Genomic DNA, 27,753 nt, shown 5'->3' on the forward strand with positions numbered 1-27,753 from the left:
TAAATGCTCTCTTCTCTTCCCTCCCTGCTGTTTTCACAGTCTCAGTGCTACACTATGCAATCTTAATGCCACTTTAGTCAATTCTGAAGTTGTTTTCTATTCCACTTTATCTTGGATTAGGATCTCATCCCCATTGCCAATTGGTTGTGGCTTTACTTTTTACACACAGCCAAAGGAAGTGTTTGTTCACCCATGGGAAGGCTGCTGTGGGACAGTCATGTTTCAGTGTGTCTGAGCTAACTGCCCGTGTTCAGGATGTTCTGATTAGGTACTGATTGCATCCTTTCAGGAGGGCGACATGAGTACAAGCTGTTTAAAAAAACAGAACTGAATTTCTGCACGTAGCAGCACTCTACAAACAGAAGAATCAATTTGCAATAATCTGCTTTCTGTTGCATTTTAGTTCTGTCTTTAATCCCACTTATGCACATACTTTCTGATTCAAATGTACTTTGCAATTATTTCTGGAGGACTGTACAGAATGGATAAGAAGCTTTTCCATTACCATCACTGCAGTTGATAGGCTTAGTAAACCAGCTGGACTAGAGGCTCCACTTTTTGTACATGAGCGTTTCTTACTGCATTCTTCCCACCTTCCAAGAATGCTAAACCTCTTCAACACAGAACTTCTCCAGGAACATTTACCTAAGCTGTACACTTCCTTTTTCCCCAACTGTGGCTTAGACCTCCAGTAAATCCATTACTACAATTGGTGAAAAATTTGGTTCCATTAAAATGGAACCTTGACTTGTTTATTGTATTAATAAAGCTTTGTAAATCTGTAAACTGCACTTTTCTCCCAAGGTCTACACGATGAGTGACAGACTCGTAAGCAACTTGGATAAACTCCTGCTTGAGTTCGGTAAGTCATTATATTGTATATTTTTAAAGTGAAGATTACCAGTGCACTGCATAAAGTGATATTTTTAACTTTATGCAGTTACATTAACTTTAAATAAACATTTAAATATTAGGGTTTTGAAGATCACCTACATAATGATGACGTTATGGAGCAGGGTTCTACAAATTACTTAATAGCAAAATTGCTTGTCTGAAGGGGGACTTTTAGATGTCTCATTAAAATCTTTGCTAATTGATGTTTGTAAAATTAATGTTGCAAAATGTTTGTTTAACAGTTCATTGTAGATAAACGTGTTTATTTTTCTTTTCAGTTTTCCAGCTAAAACAAACTTCTTATGCAAAGGAACATGTAAATCAACAGATAAATTGTGAGTAGTGATAAGATATCATTTTATTAGCTGTTGAATACTCTGTTTCATCAGTCCTGATACATGTCTGAGTTTCAGAGGCGGAAGCAAGCTTAATAATGAAAGCTGCCCAGTGTCCTGCTCTCACCCTGTCTCATCTTTTGCCATCAATACTTGCTCGTTCTCCCTAGCAGACTTTGCTTTTGCCTTCGACTCTTAGCTAATGCTGCTCAGCTGTCTCATGGACAGCCAGTTTCGTGCTGCGCCATTTCCTGCTCTTACTCAGTAGCTCCTCACAGTTGCTGGCAGTTCTTTGGTTCAGCTGTGCTTGCTCAATACATCTGCCACTTGTCTGCCTTCTCTCTTCATGTTTTTTGTTCTTCCCAAATTTGGACCTGTGCCTCACTGCTTCTTCTCTCTTTCTGTCTTCCTACAATAATGAAAGTTCTCTCAGTTGCTGCAACTTACTCAAGCCTGGTTCTTCTTTTCTGTGGTCGAGCAGCTGGTCATTTTATTTGAAATCCCAAACAGTAACACCAATGGGAAAGCCTTGCTCCAATGAAATTCTTTCTTCCTAGGACTAACAGTATAATATTATGGACTTAGATCTTGGCTGATTTATTTATTTTTTAACTATCCCGCCCGTTGTATCACTCAGTTACAGGAATGGATATAGAGACAACCTAAAGAAATCCGTGCTCATCTCTGCTACCTCACGGGTAGAAGCTGAAGTTCAAGCCCTTCAGAAATAAGAGTGTTCTGCATTGTATTGGTGGCAGTATTTCTAATGATCTTAAGTGATACATCCAAGAAAGTACTTACATATTGAGAGGGTTATCAATATTAGATTGAAGTATTTTGAACATTAAAGCATCTATTACACAAAATCTGGTACCCATAGAGTTCTGTAATAATTCTTTGGTCTCCGTCTGTAAATTTAGAGCTATTTGTGGCTTCAAATTTGTTTGAGCTTACTGCAAGTGAGCATGTTTTAGGTGAAATCCAAAGGCTTAGTAACTGTAGTAACATACTACAGTTGTTTGGGAGTTCAGTTGAAAATGTGCATGAACTCAAAAGAAACACTTAGACTTCAGGTATTCAAGGTATTAAGACACTGTATATACTCTGGATTACTCAAGATATTAAAATACATTGGGATTCTGTTGTTTTTTGCTGGCTGATATTTATCTCTGACAGGTACACTTCTCCTGTATCAGCCCAGGTGGAACTGCAAGTGAATATGTAGCAAATGCTGCAAAAACAGACCCAAAGTTTAGGATGATCTAAAGCTATAGAGCAGTAATTCATACAACTCGAGTTAAATCTCAACTAAGTTGCCCTCCTTAAACAGATGTGAGGGGGCAGGATGTCTGTGATTGAGTGACTTCAGTTTAGTGGCACCATCTTTGTTGTCAGGGCAGCAGTGATGGCAAGGGAGATTTGGCACAAGTAGTTCTGAACCTCTGTAGGAAAGAATAAGAGATAGAAAACACAGGGAAACAAACAAAAAACAAACATGCACTTCGTTCTGCCCATCGCATTGCAATGTGAATATGCGTGGTGGCTCTCACAGCTTGTACTTGTGAAACAATGCTGGTAACATCCATGTTTTTGGGGATTTGTCATTACAATAGATGCTCCTCATTAATTGGCATCTATTTCCTACTCAATATATTAATCCATCATACATTACATTTTTTATTTGTATTTATTTGCTCCCAATTCCAGCAATCATTTGTGTAAATGCTGCTAGAGATGTTTTTAGTTTTCGTTTCTTGAAGTCAGCTTTTCCATTTAAAACATTCTTATTTCTGGACTTCTATAAAATGAAAGGTATTTAAAGAGACTTTTATCTCAAGCAACTCTTGTGCTCCGATCGGTCTCCCAGTTGCAAGCATTACCACAAGAAAAGTGGCTCCCACTGTTCTCCTGCATACTACCTCTAGTGTCTGCAGACACTTGTCCTTCTGTGAACTTTGGAGAAGAGTTGGCATTAACTATTTATAAGCATTTTAATTTCTACCACTATTAATAGCTTCAGTTTCACACGGACTGGGATGGAGAAACAGCACTGATGTTTTTTTCCAAAGCCAATTTCATAATATTAAATAAAAATCAGTGTTCTCACCACACAGCTCTTTTTTTTTTTTCATTCACTTTGTTGTTGCTTTGCTTAACTGCAGTCTGTTTGCTCATCTGCTACTACTGAGACCAAGCACTTAGGAAGAAATTTTGATTCTCTGAATGTAGACTTTTTATTTCATGGCTATGTTGCAAGCACTTAAACATATTTTTACATTTTCAGTGTATTCTTCAAAAATCACAGAAAAAAGGAATGAAATTGCTAGATTGCAGGAAAATATAAATAACTGCAATGATGCAATTGCTGATTTACGCAAGCAAAATGAGAATTGTAAGGACAGCTGTAACGTGTAAGTATAATGTGAGCTGAACTTTTAGTCAGAGCTGGCATTAAGAGTCAGAATATAAGAATATAAGAATATAGCCACAGAATCACAGAATGGCTTGGACTGGATTGGACCTCAAGGATCATGAAGCTCCAACCCCCTGCCACATGCAGGGCCACCAACCTCCCCATTTCATAGCAGCCCAGGCTGCCCAGGGCCCCTTCCAACCTGGCCTTGAACACCTCCAGGGATGGACGGGGCATCACAGCCCCTCTGGGCAGCCGTTCCAGCACCTCACCACTCTCTCGGTAAACAACTTAGCAGATCCTATCCTTTTTGTTTTCTTGCAAATCTATACCTGAAGATAAGTGCTTCAATATAGATGTCCGTTGCATGTATTTGAAAAAAATTATGGAAGGTTTCTAAGAATGAAAAACGAAATGAAAGTTGCACCAGAGTCCTTCCTAGGTTTCAAAGTAGCTGCAAAGAGAAGAAGGAAAGGAATCATAAGTGAATGGAGGTTTAGTTGGCAGCTGATTGAATTGATTGTTATTCTGTAATGATTTGTAGCTTTGTTAAAATAAGTTAGGAAAAGATTTGAATTTGAGAATAAAATTTCAGTTTATTTATACTTTTTTTTTTTTTTTTTGCCTCCAATGCAATATAAAATGAACACTTTTGTAAATTACTGGAAACCATTCCATGCTGATTTCTTTTTTTTTTTTTTAAGTTGTAAATCAGCAATTAGGTTATGCAAACAAGGAAATAAGAAATTAAGGGTGAACTAAAAATCTGACCAAATTTTGAACCATTAAATTCAAAGGGCATTGGCTGAGGTCCTAAAAAGATCAGTCAGTGGCATTAATGTAAAGAGACTGAAAATAAGAAATGACTCAATAAGGGATATGGATATTCATAGAGACTATGCTTGCAGAAGGACGAGATTTTGTCTTAAATCATTGAAAATATCACCCATCAACGTACTGAAAACTGTACTAAACAAGTCCTAGCTGTGAGATCAGACAAAGAAAGTACTAGAATCATCTTAAATTTCTAATATTTATCCTAGTTGATACTCCTGATACTCTGGACAAGTTTCTAACATTGGTCTTGTAAATTCAGATTCTGTATTTGACTGGCAATCGTCCTCACAGCTGATTGATTCAGAGATGAGTATCATTACATTTAGTTGCCAGGAACAGTCAATAGAGCTCTCAAAGAAACTGCTTGTTGTCTGGATTACTAGACATCATATTGAGGCACAAAGACTTTGAACAAAATACTGCATTCTTACATGCAACAAGTCTACTGAAAATACAATACATGAGATGTGGATCAGGATACTACTGTGCTTTCTAAAAAATCCATAGAAGCCTATTTAACAAAGAACTGAAGAATACTATGACAAAGAAGAAATACATATTCTTAGGAACATAATGACATTTTTCTAATATTTAACTGCTTGAATGATTCAGGCATGACGTGTTGATCCAAGAGCAAGAAGTGGTGAAATACTGTTGATGAGACCATTTCAAATGTTATCGTTCCTCTCACAGTGTTTTAATTTGTGTTCATGATGGTGGAGTGGATGGAAATATAAAAGAAAGCCAGATGAACACAGAATGTTTCTAATTTAGGAAATGAACTGTTGTCTTGTCCAGCTGGTTAAACCAGAGGAAATTTTTAGTGCCTCCAGATAAGTGTGGATAGAGATTTCTCTATACCTTTGCTGATGAAAGGAGGAGCAAACAAATGCAATAGTTATCAAGAGCTTCCATGAAATGGTGCACTTAGCAAACTATGGATCAACTACTTGGATCCTTCATGCCTCGTTCTGTTGCAAAGCTTATTCTTAAACTCTGTGTTCTCCACATGCCTGCAGAACAAGTGTGAATACAAAATGTAACATGCATTTGGCTTGTAAAAGTGGGTAGAGCCTTCTGATCCCAGGCTGAATGTGGCTCTAGGCAGCTTGGTCTGGTGGTTTAAGACCCTGCACATAGCAGAGGGGTTCAAACTAGACAATCATTGTGGTCCTGTTCAACCCAGGCCATTCTATCGTTCTATGACTCTATGATTCCATGATTCTATGATTGATCTCTGGTTAATATGATTTCTGTGACTTTTTTGTTGCTCTTTTTTTTTTTAACTCCAAAGAAAGACATGGAGTTTTCTGGAAGAAGATCACAGTGTTTGTGTGCCTGTGTGCACCTACACATGTACTATTAGTTTCTGACTTTTAAAAATCTAAGCCCTTAAAACTGTGGCTTTCTGTTGAATCTTCAGAAGGTGTGGTGAAGAAGCATTTCTTAATTACATTTTTAGTGATTAGTGGTGCTAGCCAGTTTGTGCCAAATAATGCTAAATATCCTGAACCAATGCTGCACTTCCTCGTTGAACTTTTTCCAATGAGAAACTTTAATGCTGTTATAGATGCTGCTTACGCATATGTTCTATCACCTGGAGTACATTGTTTTTTTGCTCAAGGTTATTGGACTTTAGCAAATTAATGTCTATCTTTATTTCCATAATGGAAACAGCTGTTTACACCACCTTTGGAGTGCTTGTCCAGAAACACATCCATACTTTCTGTGATTGCACGCTGCAAGCTCTCCAGTTTTGGACCATAGGGCATACTCACCCAATGCCCTTTACGTGCCCTACTCATGAATATGCAGCGTAAAATGGACCACATGTCCTTGGTTACTCTTACCATTGCAGTAGAAAATAGTTCCTTTGCTCAGCTGTGACTTATTCTGCATTTCTTCATTGATAATTTCCATCTCTTTAAAGGTAACTTGTTGTTGTTGTTGTTAACCTGTTCCAAATCTATGTAGGGCTTCAGGTGCTTTCAGATTTTCTTCTTCTTCTGCCTTTTTGGTGCTTGATGGGATCTATGCAAGTGCTCCTAAAGTTGGGATTTGTTTGCATGTCTCCTAGGTCTGATAGTTCCAGCCAAACTTCATTTATTAGATGTTTACATTGCCCTAGAGTAGCAGTATTCTGGATGATGCCATAGAGGCAAAAAAGAACATATCTTGCCAGCAACTGAAGTTCAGTTCTCATCTGCAATTAACTTATTTTCAACTACTTAGCTGGAGCTTTTTACACTAGAAAAATACGTGCTTGACTTTCAGCACATTAAGTGACTTGCTCTAGCTAGCTAGCTAAAGTAAGTTGTTTATGTCTTCTTTTTTAATTGCTTTTTTATTAGGAAGGACCATTTACACACTTCTTTTTTGTACTTTGCAGCTGGAAGCCCACATATGCAATTCTTAGCAAGCATGAAGAATATGTGAAGAATGAACTTGAAGTTTTACAAGAAGCTACAGAAAATGAGAGGTATCAGTGATCATATGAGATAAGTTTTCTAGAAGCAGTGCTTGTTGATGGCAGTGCTGTCTAAATTGATCTGCAAAGTTATGCAGTCTGCATCAAAAAGTTTTGGTAAACATTTCACTGTAATAAAAGAATATTCACTTTCCATTATTAGGAGTTCATCTGTGACTTTGTAGATGCTAATGAAATAGGATAAAATACAGCTTTTTCAGATAACTTCCCAAATTTCTATAACGATTTTCAGAACACTGTTTAATTGCCCACAATTTCAAGAGAAGCCCTCTAAATTTGGATAATCATAAGGTAATCAGTGTTTCAGCTTTGACAGAAATACAAAATATCAGAGCATACTTGCAGAAACATATTTTAATTACAGATGGTTTTTTTTAACCATTATCATGACATATCTTCATACATGCTGTAATTTCAGTAGTTTCAGACATTCAGGTTTGGAAGACTTTTTGGAAAGTAATGAGGTTCGATGTTTTCTAGAAGCATCACATAAATGAACTTGAGCCTTTACTTTCACATCTGCACTAAACAAGATAACTGATGCATTCAAATAATTTGTTTTTCTTTATTTATGAATAATTCTTCAAAATAACTACAAAGCATTCAAGTTCAGTGTTAGATCATGAAAAATAGGGCGAGTAGAATCTGTCTACCAGCACTGAGTGGGATGAAGAACAGACCCTGAAAATTTTCACTTAAATTTTGGAAGTGGGTTGTGACAAAGTTAAAGCTGTGAAATATTGATTAACATTCAGGAAAAAAAAAGTCTTTATTTTAGAGAGGTTGCTCACCTTTACTGATCTGCTTGGGAAGAGGAAGAGGTTGGTTAGTTGTGTGTTAAAAAAGTCATGGCAGATCCATCTAGACATCTGGATAGCAGTACAGGGGTGTTACTGTAGGCAACTGCAATTTCAAATGTTGGCTGTGTTTTATGCTAGTGTTCTTCTTGCAAGTAGTTCAAGACAGCAGAAGTAGAATGCCTGGCAGCCTTTAATTAACTCTGTTAGTAGCTTATCTGCCTTCCTCTTTAGAGCTCCGTATTTGGTGAAAAATGAAGCTAAATTGGCTTTCTATGAGTATATGAGCCATTTTGGCCTTCACTAATTTGAGCTGACAAGCCAAAGAAGCATTACTTTTAAATTGCTTCTTTAGATAACTAGTTTCAATTCCAACATGAAAGTGTTTGCTTTTTTTTTCCTCCTGAACTTTTAATTGTAAAACATCATGACTATAAACCATGGAATAAATTTAATTCATGTATTTCACGAAAGTTGTCTCCAGAGAGTTCTTTCAAATACAGTCCCTCTATACTGAAGCATTTGCTGCTATACTCAAATCAGCAAGGCGTGCATTCAACAAATTCTGAATAGATAAATTAGGAAGAAAAATAAGTGCATTTAAAACGTTATGTGCTGAATGCCCTTCTTAAGCTGGCGTTTGTGGACATTCAGGACATGCTGCTTTACAAGCAAAGATCTTTTTAAAAGATGACTTTAATGTGAACAGTACTGAATTCTAAACAGCTGATGTTCAACTGTGTGAATGGAAGGATGCAAATTACTTAGGAAAAATACTGGAAATAGAGTCAATTCCTCAAGACTTTTATGCTATATTCCATACGGCCATGAATATTTATCTGTGGAAAACAAATTTTGGGGAAAAAGTGTGTTTAAAGTTTGAGGATGATACTCAGAAGCCTGAAATGTATCACTTGCAATTATTTGACTTTGATTTATATTTTAAAATTTATTTGCAAATATCACTGTTGCTTAGCTATTGTTTGTAGAATCTATTAAATTAAATGGAAGTATGTATTATTTTATCTTTCATACCCTGACAGTATACAGAAACGTTTAGGAAATCCAATAACTTCACGGATTCCCAAGACTGTCCATGAAAAAAGCCATGAGAAAAACAAATAGACTGATGTCCTTTTCTACAGAAAGTTTGGAAATTTCTTGATTTCACAACCTTGAATCATAGCAGTGTTAATCTACAACTTCTTTCCCTTGAATACGTGTGCTGCACCTCAGTCAGTTTAATGGGATGCCTGCAGCATCGTTTTATTTGAAAAATGAGATCTCATTTTCTGCTATGACATTAAAAAATTGACATTTCTTTTGTAAGAGAAGAAGTTTCAACAATTGTGTATGGACAGAAATGTCTCTTGTGCTGCCCAGTCTGACCAGCCAGCAGCCAAAGTGTCTGTTTTTCCGTCAGTCAGTAATAGCAGTTTGACATATTCTTTAAAGAGGAATACTGTGATTTACAGTGAGAGCTGGTCCTTATTGCAGGCAAACAGGTGTGTCTGTGCCTTCAGTTGCTGTTTTGCATAATGATTTGTTTCATAGAGGAATTTCTAATTAATCTGCAGTGTACTGATAATGTAATATTTTCACACGTGCTTCTGTTATTAAGCTTTTGCTTTCAAATGTGGAGATAAATATACCAGGCCTTGGTTGTTGTTATTGATAATTTTAAAAACAGTTAATAATTAACTCTTGCTTTCCTGCAGGTTACCTGTGTGTGACATGAACAGTTAGAACCAGTTCCTTTGTTAATTACTCAGTGTTCATCACTGTGCTTTCCCTACAGATACTGAGTTTGCATTGGAAATGACCTGTAATGCACGCTAGACCTAGCAGCACTACTGGAGTAATAAGAAACGCTTCCCAGTCACACAGTTGAATATTTGATCTGCTGTTTGCAAGCTATCCTGCAAATTCCTTGTCTAATTGAGAAAACAGACCAAAGAATCTTATCCAGAATAGTCACTGTCATTGACTTAGCACAAGCCAATTTCTGTTCTGTCCAATAGTACTTCTTTTTCTCTTTTTTTCAAGGAGAATAATGATCAATTTTCAGTTTTATGTGATGAATTACATCTAATTGATTCTTATGGTGGTTGTTTTTATAACAGTATTTCAAAAGCTCATTTAAACTTTAACAACGTCATGAAGATTTATTTAATGGGACCTCTTAATTGATGCTACCTGCTTTAATAATTTGTAGCTATGTTCTCACTCAATGTCAGTGAAATTATATCAGTGTGAGATTAATGTAGAGGGCAGTCTTACGAGAAGCTGAATATTTTGGCTCTTTTCCAGTTAAGCATTGAGGTGTTTGCTTAACCTTAGGTTTGGTAGTCTTGTTATTTTAGTGTGACTGTTGTGTTTGTGTGAGGTTTCCCTCAATCAAATAGCTCAGCATTTCTGCAGCACTGCATCAGGCTGATCCAAATCACAGAATCATAGAATGGCTTGGGTTGGAAGGGACCTCAAGGATCATCAAGCTCCAACTCCCTGCCACAGGCAGGCTACCAACCTCCACATTTGACACTAGATATATATATATAAATACTGTATGTATATAAATACTGGTTGTTAGGTCAAATGATCCTTTACTGTAAGTTTGATACAGCTCCACTGATACAGGTGGAGTTGTGCCAATAAGCAGATGCAGAGAATTTGGCTTGCTGTGAGTTTCATTAAACAAGGAAGTTTAATTAAAGGAGGAAGAACCATTTGTCATCTGTGAAGCTACCTTCATGGTATGGTCTAGATTCCTTTCAGAATTATGGCTGTTATATCATGAATGTATTTTTGCTATGTACAGCACAGTTTTCCATGAAAACAGATGGAAGAAAACAAAATGAAATCGAATAGAGACATACTGAAAAAGTACTCTGACCTTTTCCAGAACAGCAAGTCTAACTGAGATGATTCCATTAAGTAATAGCTTTCCTTTCTAAAAGTTATCTAAATTATATATTTTATAGGAAAATGTATCAAGATTACATAATCCAGTATAAGGAGACTCTGAAGCAACACCGTGAAAAATATGCAGAAACTGCCCTTGCACAGGAATATTACAAAAAAAAGAAAGAGCTTGAGGAAATCCAGAACAGAATTCAGAAACGGTCTGAACAATATAAATTGAAAGAAGATGCTGACTTGGACATGCTTGGTACTGTTATTATCAATGCTTATGCAGTAGAGCCTGTTGCTGGTGGACTGCATGTTACAGCCCTGTACAGAAATCCATTTATTGATTTATCAGAGCTTCTCTTAAGCTGATAAAAAAAAACTTCATTTTTGTTGTACCATGTTTAGGAAAAAAAACTGTAGCAAACTGAGATTTGGAAGACGAATTTAGTTGGAGTATGCATGCTAATGTTCTTTCCTCCAACCTGTAAGTGTAATGGGGAGAGGTTGGCCAGTGGGCTTCTTAGGGTAAAAAAATCAACCAGTATTAGTTTAGAATTAGCTTCTCAAACATTTATTTACTTGCTTATTTACTTATTGTGCTATTTTAAATGTCATTACTTTCTGTATTATTGCTATTACTTTTATGAGCTATTACACAATGGTAAGTGTTCCTGAACCATTAATTTAAACTGTATTTGTAGAGAAAATGAGACTTGTTAATGTTCTGAAACAAAATTTTATTTTTACAGAGCCTGCTCCTTTTAAATCCATTAATGACTGGGCTTTGTATATGTATCCTTGAAGTGTAATGTGAATACAGTTTACAGGAAGGAAAGTTTATATTTAACTTTCACAGCTTTTGATTTAAAAATATAGTAATTATGTTTAGAGTGGCAGCACAGCCATTTCCCCTTGGGATAATTGTAGGTCAAATAATAGTTTTTCAGTTAAAATTTACTGGAACATTTTGAGGAAGATAATTGTATTTCATCTAATGACCTATCAGTCAAAAAGCTTCATTAAAGAGAAGACTGAAGTTGGATTTGGAGACTTTCCTAAGCCATGTGGAATAGTCAGGACTTTCTGTCACTCTAGAACTTGCACTTACAACATAGAACTGTGAGGGACCTGATTATATCCCCTTCTTTAATAAAATCATGTTGCTACGTATATTCCTTAATTTGGAAGTGCTTCTTTGAGACAAAAAACACAGGAAATGTTAAAGCTTGCTGAAACTGCTACACAAGAATCAACTGAACTAGAAAAAGAAGCAGACGAAATAGAAATGAAAATTAATTATCTTAAAAAAGTAAGTGTGTATTATATATATGTAGGTACTTATACAATTGACTTGCTGAAACAAAATAGTAGTATATTTTCAAGCATATGAGCCAACAGGATGATACTAGAATTAATGATTATTCATTATTATCATTTTGACTACAAAAAAATTGTGCTTGCACTGATTCATCAGTTTAGAAGCCCTTTGCAGCAAGTAGCTGTATCATTTTCACATTTTTTTATTAAATTGTGATGTTTATTTATTCTTTTTCTTTTAAGACATTTGAAGAGACCACAGAAGATCAAAATAATTCAGAAATGATTGAAGGAAAAAATCTGAAAAGTCTAGAGAAACCAAAGGAATTTAAAGAAAGGTGTGTTTCAGAATTCTTTCCTTCTCCTTGCTTTCATCCAGAAAAACATCTCAATATTCACACAAAGGTGGCAACAAAACACAAGTTGTTGCTGTAGAGCGACTAGCAAGGTTTTCAACCCAAGACATATGAGTCATTTGCATAACTTTAAAAGAATCTTATTTCTTGCTGTTCAGTGGTGGCAAATTTCTATTGCCAGAAAATAAGTGTTACCTGGAAATAACTATTCAGAAGTATGTTGTGTAAAACTTTGCTCCTCACAGCTTCTGCTAATGGATCTGTGTGGATAGTTTTATGGCTTGTAGTTACAGTTACAATGACTGTGCAGTCAAAAATGGAATACATTAACTATACTGAACAAGTATTTGGTGAAAAGTTCAGGGTTACAAATGTCATTGCCTTCAGCTCCAAACTACTCTTAGAAATTTAACACTTAATTTGGTTCTTAAAAGCAAGTGTGAGTGAAAGTTTCATTGACAGGATTAATGGCTTAGTAAATTAGTCAGTGGTCATTTACAACTGGGACTCGCTTTAATTTGAGCTCAATTACACTGACTGAAGTCACCATCAGGACCATCTTGCACTCATCTGGATTTCTTGTGAGTATTAAGATATGAAACTTAAAACTGATTCTGTTGGACAAAAATCCAAAAGACTTAGTCCAAATGATTTTATGTCATGGTGTGCTTGATAAGGGTGCTCTTCAGAGCTTTGAACTGGGATTTAGTGGACTATATGTGCAGAAAGCTGTCCTTTTAACTGTCCTTTAACTGTAAAGGAATACTTTACGTTTTTAATATCTTCTTATAGAACCCTGTAGAACCTTCAAATGATTAATTTTTCATTGTTTAAGATCTTACACCAGTTCTGCCTTCTTATCTAAATTTGTTATGATTGGCAAGATCTCAGAAACACAGGGAAACAAGAAATCCATGCAGTTCTAAGACTGGGTGAAGAAGATTGGAAATACTCCCTTAGAATTCTCAAAGGGCTCCAAGTATGTTCAGTATGCAGAAAATGCCAATTAAAAGCATACTACAGAGGGAGGAGATCTCTGTTTTAGGCACAGAGGTGCAAGAAGTACTCAGTGAAACCACTTTTAGAAAGGAATCTGCAGGGTGTTTGCTGGACTTGCCACTTTCATAAAGTTACCTCTTTCATGAAGTTTTCAGGTGCTTGAACCTTCATCAAAAATTGTGCCGTGATTGTGCACAAGTAGATCTTTTGATGCTCTGCTGAAGTTCCATGGCTTACATCATGGTTATAAGATGCTGTAAACATTTCACACCATTGTAACTCACATTGCTCTTTAACCTCCATGCATGTGTTCATGTGATATAGCATGTACTACCAGACCACAACCTGATTACTAATTAACATTGCTTTTCTAGAGTAAATTTTAAAGCATATTCTTGCCAAAGTTTTGTAAAACATATGAGCTTATGGAAAATGGTGTAAAAGTTGTTTTAAAACATTCCTCTTTAGTGTATTAAAAGAGAAAGGAAGCACAGAAATATCTGAGTAACTACTGATGGTAAAAATTGGAATATTATTAATCTGTGATTGTAATCACTGTGGAAAGAAACAGAAAATGTACTAAGACAATGATTCACGTGAATTAAAACCTTTGTAGACTCAAATCAATATAGAAAAATATAACAAGAGAGTAAGGGTACCAAAGGCAGGAGCTGTTTTGCAGTCACTGCAGGGTAATTCCTGAGCAGAGAGATCTTTGTGAAGCAGGAGGTAACTTCCATCTTCTGCCACAGAAGAAGAACAAAAAAAGAGTTGCATTGTGAAAGTCCATAAACTGATGCAGAACAGCACGGAACCAGCAAACGTCAAACAGAACAACAAAAGCACTGAGCAGAATAACGTACAAATTAATACCCATGGAATACTGTAGAGGGCTACAAGATAAGAAAGGAACATGAAAGTTAACTGATAGCTGCTGGTGTATATGTTCTTTGGGCAGGAGGATGGCAGTGGTAATCATTTTGTCAGAAAGATTGGAACAGCTGCAAAACACATTAGTCTTCTGATGCAACCTATTTTCTTTGAGTAGTGGACTTCTGTAGTGCACCAGTTATATTCAACAAGTATTATAGTTCAAATTTCCATACCAAAAGTCCTCATCAGTGACCAAAAAGGAACACCAAGTAATACTGTATAACTGGTTAAATTTTAAAGTGATTCAGACTGCTCTTGTGTCTTGAACTTTTTTGAAGACTTGGATTGTGTTTCTTGATTAAATATGTTATTTATTACGCAGAAATCTTGAACACTGCTTTGGTATGTATCAGCTTCATTCCCTATGCTTTTTGGAGTTTTTGCTAAAACTTCTTCTAGGGGAAGAAGTTCTGTAGAGTATGATTTCAGTCCCTTCTGTGCCTTTGCATTACTTCAGCGATCAAATAAAAGACTTTGCAATATAATTCTTGTAAAATATTGTAAATCTGTTTCTGGACTTCTAAATGTAAACATCAGTGAAGAATCACAGAATCATAGAATCAAAAAGACTGGAAAAGACACACAAGATCATCCAGTCCAACCATCCCCTTACCAGCAATAGCTCTCACTAAACCAAGTCTCTCAACACAATGTCTAAACGTTCCTTGAACACCTCCAGGTTTGGTGACTCCACCACCTCCCTGAGCAGCTCGTTCCAGTGTCTGACCACTGTGTTGGGAAACAGTTAACCCTGTACTGACCACAGCAACTGCTAAGGAAATGAAATTTTATTTTGACCTAAGAATATCTTTTTTTGCACTTTAATAAAACTGAAAATATTACATGTTTTGCTACATGGATTGAGATAAAGATCTTTTGTCCACTTAGATGTCTACTTACAGTGAAGCAAAAAAAGTAAGACAAATGATGTTTCTTGTTATTGCAGTTCAGAATATTTTGACTTTCAGTCTGCAGTTTGATTTTTTTCCCAGTAGTTATTAATGTCAGATATTTTTTATTTATTTATTTATTTTTAAAATAATTTTTGGGGTGAGGGAAGGGAGCAGATGTATTGTGTGTTTCTGAAGTTTAACTGCAGGTCCCTTTGGAAGTTTTTGTTACTTAAAAAAATCAATATCTCAAGAGTTTCTGACTCCTGTTTGCAACTCTACCATCAATCCATCCTTCTGAATAGATATGTATTGTAAAAGAATGGTTTATTTCCTGTATGGGAATTCTTTAGAAATACAGGGAATTGTCTGCTGGGTTTTACAAAAGCACACAGAAACTGACTCCAGGAACTTTTAAAAACACAATTTGGTATCCGAAGTAAGTAATGTAAAAGGATTGGTTACTGGCAATCTAAATCATGACCATCAGCAGCAGCCTTGTTCAATTCATTTCATTTTTGAATGACTGTGATAGAGCAGTTCTGAACAAGGAAAAGCCATTTCAGCCTGGGTTCTGTGCTTAGCTCTGCTTTGACTAATCCTGAAGTTCTCCACATCTGATCTTAAAGATACTCAGTCATATAAACATCTTATTTTTTTTGTAGTATGCAAGTGCTGTAAATGAAAGATAAAGATGCTTTTAAATTATTTCTGTTTGATATATGATTTTATTTGTCATAGTAGGTGGTCCATGGTTTCCATAGTTTGTTAGATCCAGTATCTTAATCAATGCTTCTGGTTTGGCCAATGCTTCTGCTTTAGCCAGTAGCGTTACTTATTTTACTCTTTGATACCTTACAAAGTTCATCTTACATTTTACCTTATTTGTGAAAAATATAAAAAACTGGAGCACAGAAGTGCCAAGCAAGAATGTCAGGGAGGAAATAAAATAATAAAAAAAACATTATTAAAAATAAAAAAAGGGTAAGTGATCCTGTGTCTGTTTCCACTCCCTATGTTTGTGCTTAAGTCCAGGAGCTCCTTGTTGATCCATGGAGGCCTCCTGGCATTCTTTCCTGGCTGCCTTCCTTTTTCTCAGGATGCACAGCTTCTGGGTTGGAGGAGACAGTCCTTGAATACTGTTCAGCTTTCTTGAGCTCCTCTTCCCTCCAGGTCTTTCTCCCATGTCACTTGCCAAACAGTTCCTTGAAGAGTTCAAGGTCTGCTCTCTTAAAGTCCAGAGTAGCAAGCCTGCTGTGCACCCTCCTTAATGCACCAAGGATCTTGAATTCCACCATTTTGTGGTCACGCTCCACTGTTTCCTGCCATTTTCTTTGATGCCGACAAAATTCAAGTCAGCAATGTTATGATGATCACTTTGGTACTGTTGCATGCCCTTTGCTTTCAGTGATATTCTGTGGTGTTCTTTAAAGGGAAACTAAAGTCTTATTGATAGCTGGAGCTGAAAAGAGCTAGAATCCCCCTAGAAGCATGCATTTCCCTTGAGAACTTCACTTATTTGAAGCTGTTGGATTTTATGATTTCCAATCTTTTTTTTTTTAGGATATTTGAAGAGAGTGAACATCCTTCTTTGTCACATGAGAAACATCAGCTGTACAAACCATTACAGCTCCCATGCATTCCTCGGAAATCAGTCCAGTCTTCACAGACTGCTAGATTCTCTATGCAGCAAACAGAAACAGGTGCAATGTGCTTCTAATTATCTTTTTTTTTTTTTTTTTTTTTTTTTTGAGAATTTTGAGTTATTTTTGTGTAAATAAATGGGAACCATGGCAATGAATATCCTCAGCTGTTTTCACTGTGATGGATGTAGCTAGGCTTTCAGCAGAAGTCAGGTGCATACCTGTCTGTGTTCTGACAACCTCTGATTTCTCTCTCTGTGCGTTGAGTAAAGTGATGTGGAAGATATACCTAACACATTGCATCAGAAAAAAAACTAAAGCATACTTCTGGGAATGTTTGTAAATATATGGTAAATGTAACTATTATTTCTAGTAATTTGCTTGGAACTTTCACATTTTAGCTCTTCATGAGCAGTAAAATTTGCATGCTTTGTTGACAAGTTCAGTTTAACAGTGCAATGCTTTGGATACTGAATCCTGTTTATATATTTGTAAATTTAGGGAGAGAAGAAAAAGAAAATCCTATGGAACAATCAGTTGCTGCTAGCAGTTCTTCCAGCCATGCAGAAAATCCATCCCAGGTATGAGTACTGCCACTGGTAAATGTGAGACTGTTTTATCTATTGTATGTGGTTTAAGTACAAAATACTTCAAACACACCCACTGCTATTTTGTCTTTCATAAAACTTGTTAATGATGGGTTCAAGATGCTGAAGACTTGGTAATCATAAAATTCTTTTTTTGATGCCATTTCTAACTCAATTGAAATTGCTTAAGTTATCATAAAGTGCTTCATGTTATTACTGCTAGTCACATTAAACATTCTATATTGCTTCCCTGTAGGGAGCCTGCTTTAGCAAGAGGGGATGGACTCAATGTTCTCTTGAGGTCCCTTCCAACCTCTGCGATTCTCTGATTCTGTGTGATTTCTTTCCAAACTTGGTGTGGACTGTATGTCCAAATAAATAACTTCTGTAAGAGTTTTAAACACATAGAATGTGATTGTGTGCAGCAAAGTTTTGGAATTCAGGAAGGAATATAATCTTCTATTACTGATTCATCATCAGTCATCTACTCTGTGGGAAGGTATTTCACTGAGGACTAAGGATGTAGGATGCTCTGTGGGACTGTCTACAGTTTATCCAGAAAGAAAAAAAAAAAGGTTTAGAGAAGTAAAACCTCAGTAGCATTTCTTTGTACACTTAAGAAGTTCAGAACTGTGTTTCCTTCTCTATCCCATAACTCCTATGACATTTTTTTTTGGAAAAGGGGAAGTGTATTGCAGCTCAATATCCTAAAGACACAAACACAGTAAAACAACCCAAAAACAAGCAGGAGGAATAACTTGCACAGTCGCAAAACAAAACAAAAGAAAACCCACACTAATAAAAGCACATTAGGTCAAAGAAAATTAACAAGGCTGATAGACTGTTGAAGTATAAATGGAGTACTGGAAAAGGTGGCATCAGCAGAGATAAATAGTTTGCAACTATTTTTGCTGCGCAGCAGTGTGGGGAAGTGTCCATACTGAAACTTTTCCTCACAAGGTATGTGTCACTGGACCTATTTCAAACCAAATGTCAGTGAAAATTTGCCAAGTAAAAAAGTTAACAGCGGTGATTTTCTTGTAACTTACCAAGGAAATCAAGGTTATTGTGAGTGCATCATCAAATGCTTTAGGATTGAGCTTGTGGGAACAAAACCACCTTCATTAAATAAGACAAGGCAGTATGAAATGCAAGAGCTAGACTGAATGAAGCAAGACCAAAGTAAATTTCAGGTAGTTGTGATTTGTGACAGGCTTAGGGAGCTGAACGTGATGAAGATGATGGAAGGGTTGTTGCCAGGGTAATCCAGATGAGGATGGCTATCTGGGACCTAGAATTGCACTTAGAAAACAGTGGGAAGCAGTAAGTCAAGGTTAAGCAAACTTTAAGAAAGGGTGACAGCAACGGGCAGAAGATGGAGTAGAAGAAAAAGATTGGAGGACAGGAGGTCTTCATGCTTCCGGAAAGGAGCTGTAAACTAAAGAAGGTGACTGGTGGACAGATTCTGCACATCCAGCCCTTTCATACCCTACCCTGATTCTGTGATTCTATGATACATTTTGCAAATTAAAACCAAACCACAACTAGCAGCTCTCTGTGAAATAATATGTTATCTCATGCTGAGGCATAGACTCCTAGAGCCACTCTGCCCTTAGGGAACAAATACATGCTACGTGTTTGAGTCAGACCTTCTGATCTGGCCAATGTCTGTGAGGGGAGTGTTTGCCTGTTACCTACAGTTGTTCAGTCAACCTGGCAGATTTAATCACTTCTGTGCGTTCTGACTTTGGCCTTAGAAGGTGGAGACAGGCCTGGCTACAGCAGTAATAAACACGAATAAAGTTTGTAAATTGTGTAATGCTATTCGTATGACTGAAAAGTTAGTTATTCACCTTTAGTCATCAGTGCTGTAAATGCAACTTTATTAGAAATAACAGATGTGGTTTTGAATATCATGTAGAAAAAACGTTAAATTGTAGGTAAAGCAGACAGGCAAAAAAAGTTGCATAATTCCTAAAAAGAGCTTAACTGAGTGGATTTATGCAATCTAAGGACAAATTGGAAGGACACTGTCACAGTAACAATTTCACGTGCTGCCTCTCTTGAATTTTTCTTGGTGTTTTAGATGGTTATTGGCACTGCTGCAACTACTAATCTACAGGTTGCCCAAGTTCCATCAACAGCAAGTTTTCAAAGCCAAACGCAGTTCAGGTAACCTTTCTCTAATGAAGTAGCTTTCATTTTAGAGATTAAAGTTTATGGAAATAACCCACATTCAAACAAGTGTAATTTTTGTCTTTTAGACTGCTACGGCCTCCAAAGCAAGTGACTGCTAATCAACAGTTTGAGAGTGAAAAAAGTGTAATAGGTAAAGTGCCACTGCTGTCCTCTGATCAGATGTGCTCTAACTGTGTGCTGACCACATAATGATAAACCAGAATATTCTAGAAGCCACACTGTCACTCTGATATGAAGTGGACCACCATTTGTTTTCCTTCTCCACTTTATTTAGTTTTAACTTGTGAGTACAGCAGGCAGAACTGAGTCTTAAGTTTAAATGAAGACTGAACTGTGCAGTAATGTGAGATGCATTCTTCATCAACCACTGCTAATAAAGGGAATCCCCCAGAATTTCTAGTAAATCCACACTCTTAGTCTCAGGCTGTTTGGGCAAAATGAAAACCTGTTTGCAAATCTACTGAGAAGGCATGAGGAAATGCAAAGAAAAGGGCTATAGCAAACAAATATAGGAATCCTGAAGCATCAGATTAAGATCATTAAGAATGAAAACTGATATAAGAAATACACACAGAATGCTTACAGAAACGCAATAGAGAATCTACAAATGCACCTGTAGTTTCGAAAATCCAGGGCACTGAGTTTTAGTTTATATGCACTTTTTCCTAATTACACTGTCCATTTAAAAAATTAGAGCCCATTTTTTTCTATAAGTAGAATCTGAATTATGTGTCTTAAAACACAAGATCTTAACTTCTAGTGTGTGAAACATTGCGTGGTCTCAAGCTTAGAGCAGAAATTTGAGTAACATTCTTCTCATTTCTTATGCTAGCTTTTGCCCAGGTCTTTAAGACATTTCTTCAGTCTCATGGACTTTTATACTGTTTCCATGTGGTTCCTATTGACTGGTGTGAGCATTCTCAGAGTGCAACAGAAGGATTGGGCAAAAATAAGCACTCTCAGGGAATGACAGCTAAAGTTGAAGAACTTACCAGACAAAATGAAGCACCCTTAGTATAGCTTTGACAATAATAAATGGCAGAATAGGAGGAAAATATGAAAATTTGCCACAGAGTGGGTTATTATGGAAACTACAGTCAGAACACTTCCTTATCAACAGCAATGCCAAGTTAATAAATCTTTTACAAGGATTCTTCCTCACCATGTAATTTTTATTTATCCATTTAAAATGCTGTTATAATATAACGAGTGCTGTCTTCTTTGCATAGAAGACCAAGAGGCCAAATGTGATGATAAAGAAGCAGGAGATGAGCCTAAGGATTCTTCTTACATACCTCAAGTAAGCAGAGCATTTTAATGTCATAAGCAGTTATTTTATTTACAGTAGTCAATCTAACTTGATGTATTTGAGTCTTTTGGCAAGAACTAATTGTAATTCTCAGGAATTGTCAAAATGACTCATTGTAAGGCAACCAACAGAAGCCATTCCTTCTGATTACTAGGAGGATGACCTTGAGCATATCAGCATTCTGTGGTTTTTTAATGTTACCTTGACAATGGGACATTGAGGACAACTGTCCTATGCACATGATAGTTTCTAGATAGAACTGTTGTGTGATGTTTTCATCTGTGTAAGATAAGATACATTTGAACATTTTTTTGCATTTGAAATTCACTTATCCCACAGAAATATAGCATAGAAAGTAGGCTCTGTGCTGGCCACAGATTCTGAGTGGCTGCTTTTATTGGGCTTTTATTACTTGAATGGGAATTTAGGCTCCATGCCATATTATTGAAGCCAGTTCTGTGTACACCTTGCATATGCAGGTGATACTGAGATCAAGTTTGAGACACTCAGCGTCCTCTCGCTGGCTTACTACAGGCTGACACCCGCAGGCAACTGGTGGAGAACAATGTTCTTAGTATGTTCTTAATGTTCAACAATACTGAGTTTAGTGAAAATTGCTCCACAGAATCCAAGTGTACATTCTCAGTTAACATTTCCTGAAAAAGAGAAAATACTCTCAGTGAGATAATGCATACTCTGATGGTTTGTTCCTTTAATTTGCTAGGAAATATCAAGAGGATTCCAGTGTGACTTAAAGCATAAGCTAAGAGATGATTTAGAAAGAAACCAAGGCATTGTTTTCAACCAACTCAAATGTTTTTTTGTGTGTGAATGAAGAACTTTCATATGTAGTTTCAATTGGAAGAAGTCAATTTTTAATCAGTTAAATTAAGGTTTCAGTTGTAACTATGGTGAATATGTAACAGGAAGCATTTAATTAAATTGCCTTTATTTTTCATGCAAATAAAAATAACTAACCTTAAAACATACAATGAGCATGCTTAGAGAAACGGACTAACCCTATTTTGGGAAATTACATGTGCCATAAATACTGTTGTATATTTCTTAACAGGACAGACACACGTATTTTAAGCCAAATGAGAATAATCCTGACACAGCAGCAGAAGGTGCAGAACGTTTTCTAAGAGCACCTGAAACACCGGAGTTTGTTGGAACACCTGAGTCAAAGGGGAAGAAAACCCAGTTTTCCAAAACACCTCCATTTGACTTGTACGAATAAAGCTTTTGTCCAGGTTTCCTGAGCAAAATTGTAATGATGCTTATTGTTCCAGTATTTCCAGAATTTTTGAAAGGTGCTATAGAAAGTCTTCCATAGAAAGTTCTTAAAAAAAAAAAAAAAGACAAAATACAAATTTTTTCTAAGTTAGACTTTGTTCTTGCAATATCATTTCTACTTGAATTGTAGACTGCTTTTCTTTTGACTGTTTTTTTTAAGCATTTTTTTCTTGGAGCATGAGAGCAAAAGGAAGGGAGTTGATTAAGAGCACCACCTCACTCTGATGTAGAGGGTTGTGTCACCTGTTATGTCTTGCAGGAAGCAATTATTGATGGAAGCTATAGAAATGTAGGAAAGTCAGAAAGAAAAAAAGCCACCTGTGCTACTTTTTAAAACCATTGATGCAGTTTCTAACTTTTTGTCTTTACAGCATTCACAACATGGGCTGTGAAGAAGCAGCATCAAAATCTCCTGCTTTCTTTTCTCTTTTGGGCATCTCCCAGAAGTCACCTGGCTTTAATTTGTTTGATTCTTCTGTATTTGGGGCAGAAAATTCATCTGATGAGGTAAAAATTAGTACTTAAGAATATTAAATTTCCAAAAGCCAAAACATGCTGAGGAAGTAATAATAACAGTGAATGTTTTTTTTCCAAACCAGACTGCTTTTTGGCGAGTGTCTTTTTAGAGCTTGCTTAATTTTACACTGGGTATCCTTTGAAAATGATTATCTCCTTATCTGCCCATGTGATGACCTGTGACCAAGTGTGAATCTTTCTCATATGGCTATGCAGATGCACAGATAGCTAGATTTACAAAAAGGGTTTCTGACTCAGCATTGCAATGCAAAATTGTAGATACCACTCACATGAGTATCCTGTATGGTTTTGTTTGGCTGTAGCAGGGAATCAGTCACTTAAAATGTTAGGTTTTGATCCTCCATATTTCACACAGTGTGGAATGTGAAGGGAAGGAAAAGTTCATCCATTAGAAATGTTAAAATGTAAGTATGTATTAGCAGCTATATTTAAATCAAGGCAACAGATAGGTAGCTAATTAAAACAGAGCCCGGAACCCTGGTAACACTTCTTATCCTTTGCCTAACTACAGTGCTCTACAGTAATTTTTTTTCCTTTCCAGGCTAGCAATATGTAATTGGATATTTGAGATAGGTGTGCACCAGTGTGGAGTGCATTACTTAGGTATCACTCACTGTAATGAACATTCATTGTGCAAATAAGGGAATGTAATCCAGGTATCTCAGATTTCAGTGGGTGTGCTGAGTCTTGCAGTTACTAGGTGAAAGCTGAAGGAGGGAAACCACGTTTTTATTTTGTCTTTAGTGAAGAATGTGTCGGTGATGCTACCTGGCATCAGCAGCTTATAGGAGAGAATAGGCTGGTGAGTAGTTTGTGAATGGTTTAGGAAGGAGATGGGTGTAGGTAAAGTGAAGGAAGTGCGTAGGTAAGTTGTGTAATGCTCTCAGAGCCCATGCTATACTGTGAAAGCTCAGGAATTAAGCAGTGTCTAGCAGTCACTTTAATCTGTGGTCAGATGGGAGTTTTGAACTTATTTATCCATTATAAAAAGAGCTTAAGAGCTCTTCTGAAGTGTAGTAAGTGCTTATTTGATCATTCTTTCTGGCCACGTCAAATCCTACTGGGAGGCTGTAACTGCTGTTTCTTAGAGGTTTTCTAAAATTTTGCAGAATTAAATATTTTTGAATCTTTTCAGGTTAAAAAACAGCAGAAAATCAGATCAGGTTTTGGCCTGTTTACAATCTGGTGTTTTGTTCCAGAAAGTCTGAAAGTGTGCATTTGTAGATGTAAACAAAACATGAAGCTTATTGAAGAGCTTACCTTGAAACTTCAGGGTTTGACATATAAAGTTAAATTTAGAAACTGATATTCACTGGCAAAGTGTCTTTTTCACTTATTATGTGTCAGCATTAGAACTTAGGTTTTTTCTTTCTCATTTGTTAAATAAAATGACTGTTACATTTCAGATAGATGAAGGTTATTCTGTGGGAAACTTGAATCCCATGTCACCACATAAAGATTTTGGTAAGTCTAAAAGTGGAAAGAATTAGAAAGTGTTTGTGTCTATCAGCTGTACTTTATTTATGTTTATATGGCAGGTGAGCTCACAATTCTGCTTAACAAGGCACCTTTGGTTGTCTAAAAAATGCTCATTTGTTGCATACTGATCTGTGATAACCCTGCTTAGTGGCTTCTTGTGTCAATTTGTATTTTGAGTAGCTTAGTTTTATTCTCAAAATACCTGTCTTATGGGATTTGAATGTCTGAGATGTCCTGAAAAAACAGGTGTGAGAGAGTGCTTCAAACACACCTCATGCAACCCCTGCTCCTTCTGAGATGAACAGCAAGAGGGGAGAAAAGATTTTAAGTGTCAAAGTTCTGTAAGCTTTTTCACTCCTAAAAAGAAATCTGTTCTGTTAATGTAAAAGTTATCGTACTTGGAAAATGCAGTTTTTTAAGTTAAAGCTACTAGCTTGGTGTTGGAAGAACAGATCTATTGTTTCCCTCTCCCCACAACTGGAATGAAAATAGCTTACAAATGATGAGAGAAACCTAGATCATAAGTTTAAATCAATGTAGGTGCACAGTACAAAAACAGCACAAGTGAGGCAGGAGAATCAGACATTGTAAACCATATTTTCCTCTGACACTCAGCAAGCGTTGGGAGTAAAATATTAAAGAAAAGTATGCTGAATGCAGTAAAAATTAATCTAGTAATATATTACGTATTCCATATAGGAAGCTTATTTGGGAAATCAGAAAGTGAGGACGCGTTTGCCTTTCCCTTCCCTTTGGAATCAACTTCTCATGCTTTTGGAGATGGCAAAGATGACTTCAGTTTTCTATTTGCATTTGGACAAGATCAAAGATCATCGCAGTCTCCTTCTGTGAAAGGTTTTCATTCTTCCTTGCAAAATACAAAGCCATCTACATTCTTTTGAATACCTCTGACTTCCTTTTAAATTCTTTTCCTACTTAGCCTTGACAAATGCTTCTGTTTTCGTAAGTTAAAGTACAAAGCATTTCACATAACAACACATTATTGCAATTGCTGCAAGAGTGCGTGTACGTTCATCAAGTGCGTGCTTTGAGATGCAGCTTTTATTTTTCTTATTTCTTCTCTAAATATGTTGTTTTCATAAAATGTTATGATCTACCTAAACTGTCTCTTGGAAGTAGCAGATATGCCATTTTAAGGTAGCATGTGGAATAATTATTTCCTTATCTGTGAGAGCCTCCAAACTCCTTGATACTTAGAATCTCTGACTTAAACATTAAAAAAAGTAACTGTTTATTGTTCTGGACAAAGCTGAACTTGAGTTACTGTTCTTAAATTGGTTATCTGTTATAAAATTCTTGAAATAAACATTTTCACTGATTTTTATGTAAAGTTTTGTAGTTATTTCTTAAGATATGAAGTGAAATGATGTAATAATAATGCTCAAGTTCTGTCTTTCTAGCTTACAACACTGAAAGCAAAGTAAGGGCCTTCCATTTCATCTGATGTTGTAGTTTTAGTTTGTTTTAAATATACAAGATCAGACAGTTTCCAAAGTCTAACTGTGGTCAGTACAAATACATGCACCAGTTCTCCACAAATGGCTTTCCTTCTGGAATGACTGGTGGTGAAGATAGTACCAAGTCAGTCAGGAATGCAGTCTGTTCCGAGCTGCCATGTCAGCACACAGTGAGTCCCTCAGAACTGTTTCCACCAGCAGCACTTTCAGATTTATGGTTTTTGAGGGAAACACCAGGACACTTTGAGTTGTTTTTTTTTTAATGTTATATGTAAAACCCCTACCATCAGTTCTTGGTTCCTTGATAGAGGAAATCTGTTTCTCAGTCACATAGTGTGAAATAAATGCTCTAACAGCAACCAAGCAAGGTGCTGGAATGGAAGCAAAGGAAATTGAAGAAGACAATGCAGGAAATTGAACAGAAGGCATTGCAGATGTGCAAGCTAGTTAGAAGAACACCTGAACTAGGTGAAACAGGCTGACAAACAGCATCCTACCATTATAGTCTGCACAGTATGCCAGTAAACTCTAATTATAAAGTCCACAGCGGAGTAGAGTTCCCCTTCTCTCTATTTACCTGCAAAACCCTAACTGACCCAAAGCTCTGTCATCTATGCCACTGCCTATCTGCCAAACCCCTAAATGACTTAGGGCTGTTTTAACACAGGGACTTGGAGGGCCTGTCTGATATTTGGGATAGTTCTAGGGTATGCTACTGGCTGAGAATCTTCTGACATCACTTAGCTGAAAAGTGCAGTTTCACTAGCTCAGCTATTCCATAACTGAACCTCGCTTTCCTGTCATCTGATGAATTCTGTCATCCCAATCTCTGCCATTATAGTGCCGTAAAGAGGGCTGCTGGCTGAAGTGGGAGAAACAGTTCTACATCTTGCTGAATGATTACTTAGAGGAATTGGATAAGTTGGTTGATTGTAAGAAAGAGAAAACTACTTCATAAAAAGCAACAGCTCAGTATTTTGAATACTTCTCAGATACTTACAAGCATTAATGACTTTTGAACATGCACTGGGACTTTTTACTGTTGTCTGTCAAGTTTTGCCTGAAAATGATCCCTTGTTATCATGCCCATCAAATCAATAGTGGTTGTGTTGCTGGATTGCTGAGACTCAGATGCTGACTGATTTTGTTTTCTCTGTCCTTTCTGTGAACACCTGATTACACCCACCTCTTGTCAAAGGGTGCAGATAAAGATCCTCTTGTCAATGTAGCAAGGGTGATTTGAAAACAAGGAGCTTTTTGTTCATTACCAATTGTAATTTGCTGTTACTGTCCCTGTTGTGTAGATAAAGTTGAAGGACTGTGTGCCTGTTCCTCATTCCTCAAAGCAGAGTTGGTAGTTGTGATGTGTATCACTGCTGTCAGTGTGGGAAGCCAACTTAGTTGACTCTAGATTCCAATAGATGAGGAGTGCAGCTGAGCTGGAGACCAGTAGGCTCCAGCAATGGAATAGCAATGGCAGCTGGGGGGCTGAGATCTCTTAAAGGCAGTGCAGCTCTCCCTGTAGCAGTCACATGGTCACACGTGTGCTTGTACTGTGAACACTTGGAAGCAGAGGTTGTCCTGTTCTGTCCTTGTATGGCACCTAATAAAATAGGATGCAGGTTCATAACTGAGCTCTAAGGCAATAATGCTACAAAAACTCACCTTCTCTTAAATAAACAGAGCAGGGCATTGACTCTGAATCTTGTACATGCATTGTAATCAGAAGGCAAATTTTTTTTACCATCTCATCAAAGTTTAGAGTCACATTTTTGTCAGAAAACTGTTTCACTTGAAAATTCCTCATAAAATCTAGCGTACCACCCAGCGTTAGAGAAGTCCTGATGGAGCTGTGAGTGTCCCTGTTTGTTGTAAGGGAGTTGGAGTAGATGGCCTTTAAGGGTCATCATATGAACAGTATAGAATGGTTAGCTAACAAATAAGCAACAGCTGGACAGATTTCATGCAAAAAATTAACGTAGAAACTATGAAGTAAAGCCAGCCTGCAGTGATATCCAGCAGTTGTAGGATGTAGGGTTTGTTTTCATGTAATGCT

The 27,753-nt window shown here is 36.7% G+C and overlaps 1 protein-coding gene across 1 annotated transcript; it reads left to right on the forward strand.

Annotated features, from left to right (window-relative positions):
* Nucleotides 1-792: 792 nt before the first annotated feature.
* On the forward strand, nucleotides 793-25,174 carry CUNH14orf39 (chromosome unknown C14orf39 homolog). Its single transcript, XM_052693719.1, has 17 exons — nucleotides 793-862; nucleotides 1,173-1,229; nucleotides 3,514-3,640; nucleotides 6,869-6,958; nucleotides 10,746-10,933; nucleotides 11,424-11,466; nucleotides 11,863-11,983; nucleotides 12,235-12,329; nucleotides 16,733-16,872; nucleotides 17,314-17,393; nucleotides 19,486-19,571; nucleotides 19,664-19,728; nucleotides 20,828-20,898; nucleotides 21,980-22,137; nucleotides 22,575-22,710; nucleotides 24,147-24,204; nucleotides 24,919-25,174. Exons 1-17 carry the CDS (start codon nucleotides 814-816, stop codon nucleotides 25,119-25,121), a joined length of 1,767 nt encoding a protein of 588 aa, XP_052549679.1. The 5' UTR covers nucleotides 793-813; the 3' UTR covers nucleotides 25,122-25,174.
* Nucleotides 25,175-27,753: the final 2,579 nt, after the last annotated feature.

Source organism: Tympanuchus pallidicinctus, unplaced genomic scaffold (assembly GCF_026119805.1).
Source record: "Tympanuchus pallidicinctus isolate F22 unplaced genomic scaffold, pur_lepc_1.0 scaffold3, whole genome shotgun sequence".
Classification (NCBI taxonomy): Eukaryota; Metazoa; Chordata; class Aves; order Galliformes; family Phasianidae; genus Tympanuchus; species Tympanuchus pallidicinctus.

What these genes read in the sequence shown, in the direction of transcription:
- CUNH14orf39 (XM_052693719.1), top strand. Translation starts at nt 814, where the DNA reads ATGAGTGACAGACTCGTAAGCAACTTGGATAAACTCCTGCTTGAGTTC. An exon ending in TGTAAGGACAGCTGTAACGT is followed by an intron (nt 3,641 to 6,868) that starts GTAAGTATAATG and finishes TGTACTTTGCAG; the next exon opens with CTGGAAGCCCACATATGCAA. An exon ending in ATGCAGAAAATCCATCCCAG is followed by an intron (nt 17,394 to 19,485) that starts GTATGAGTACTG and finishes TTGGTGTTTTAG; the next exon opens with ATGGTTATTGGCACTGCTGC.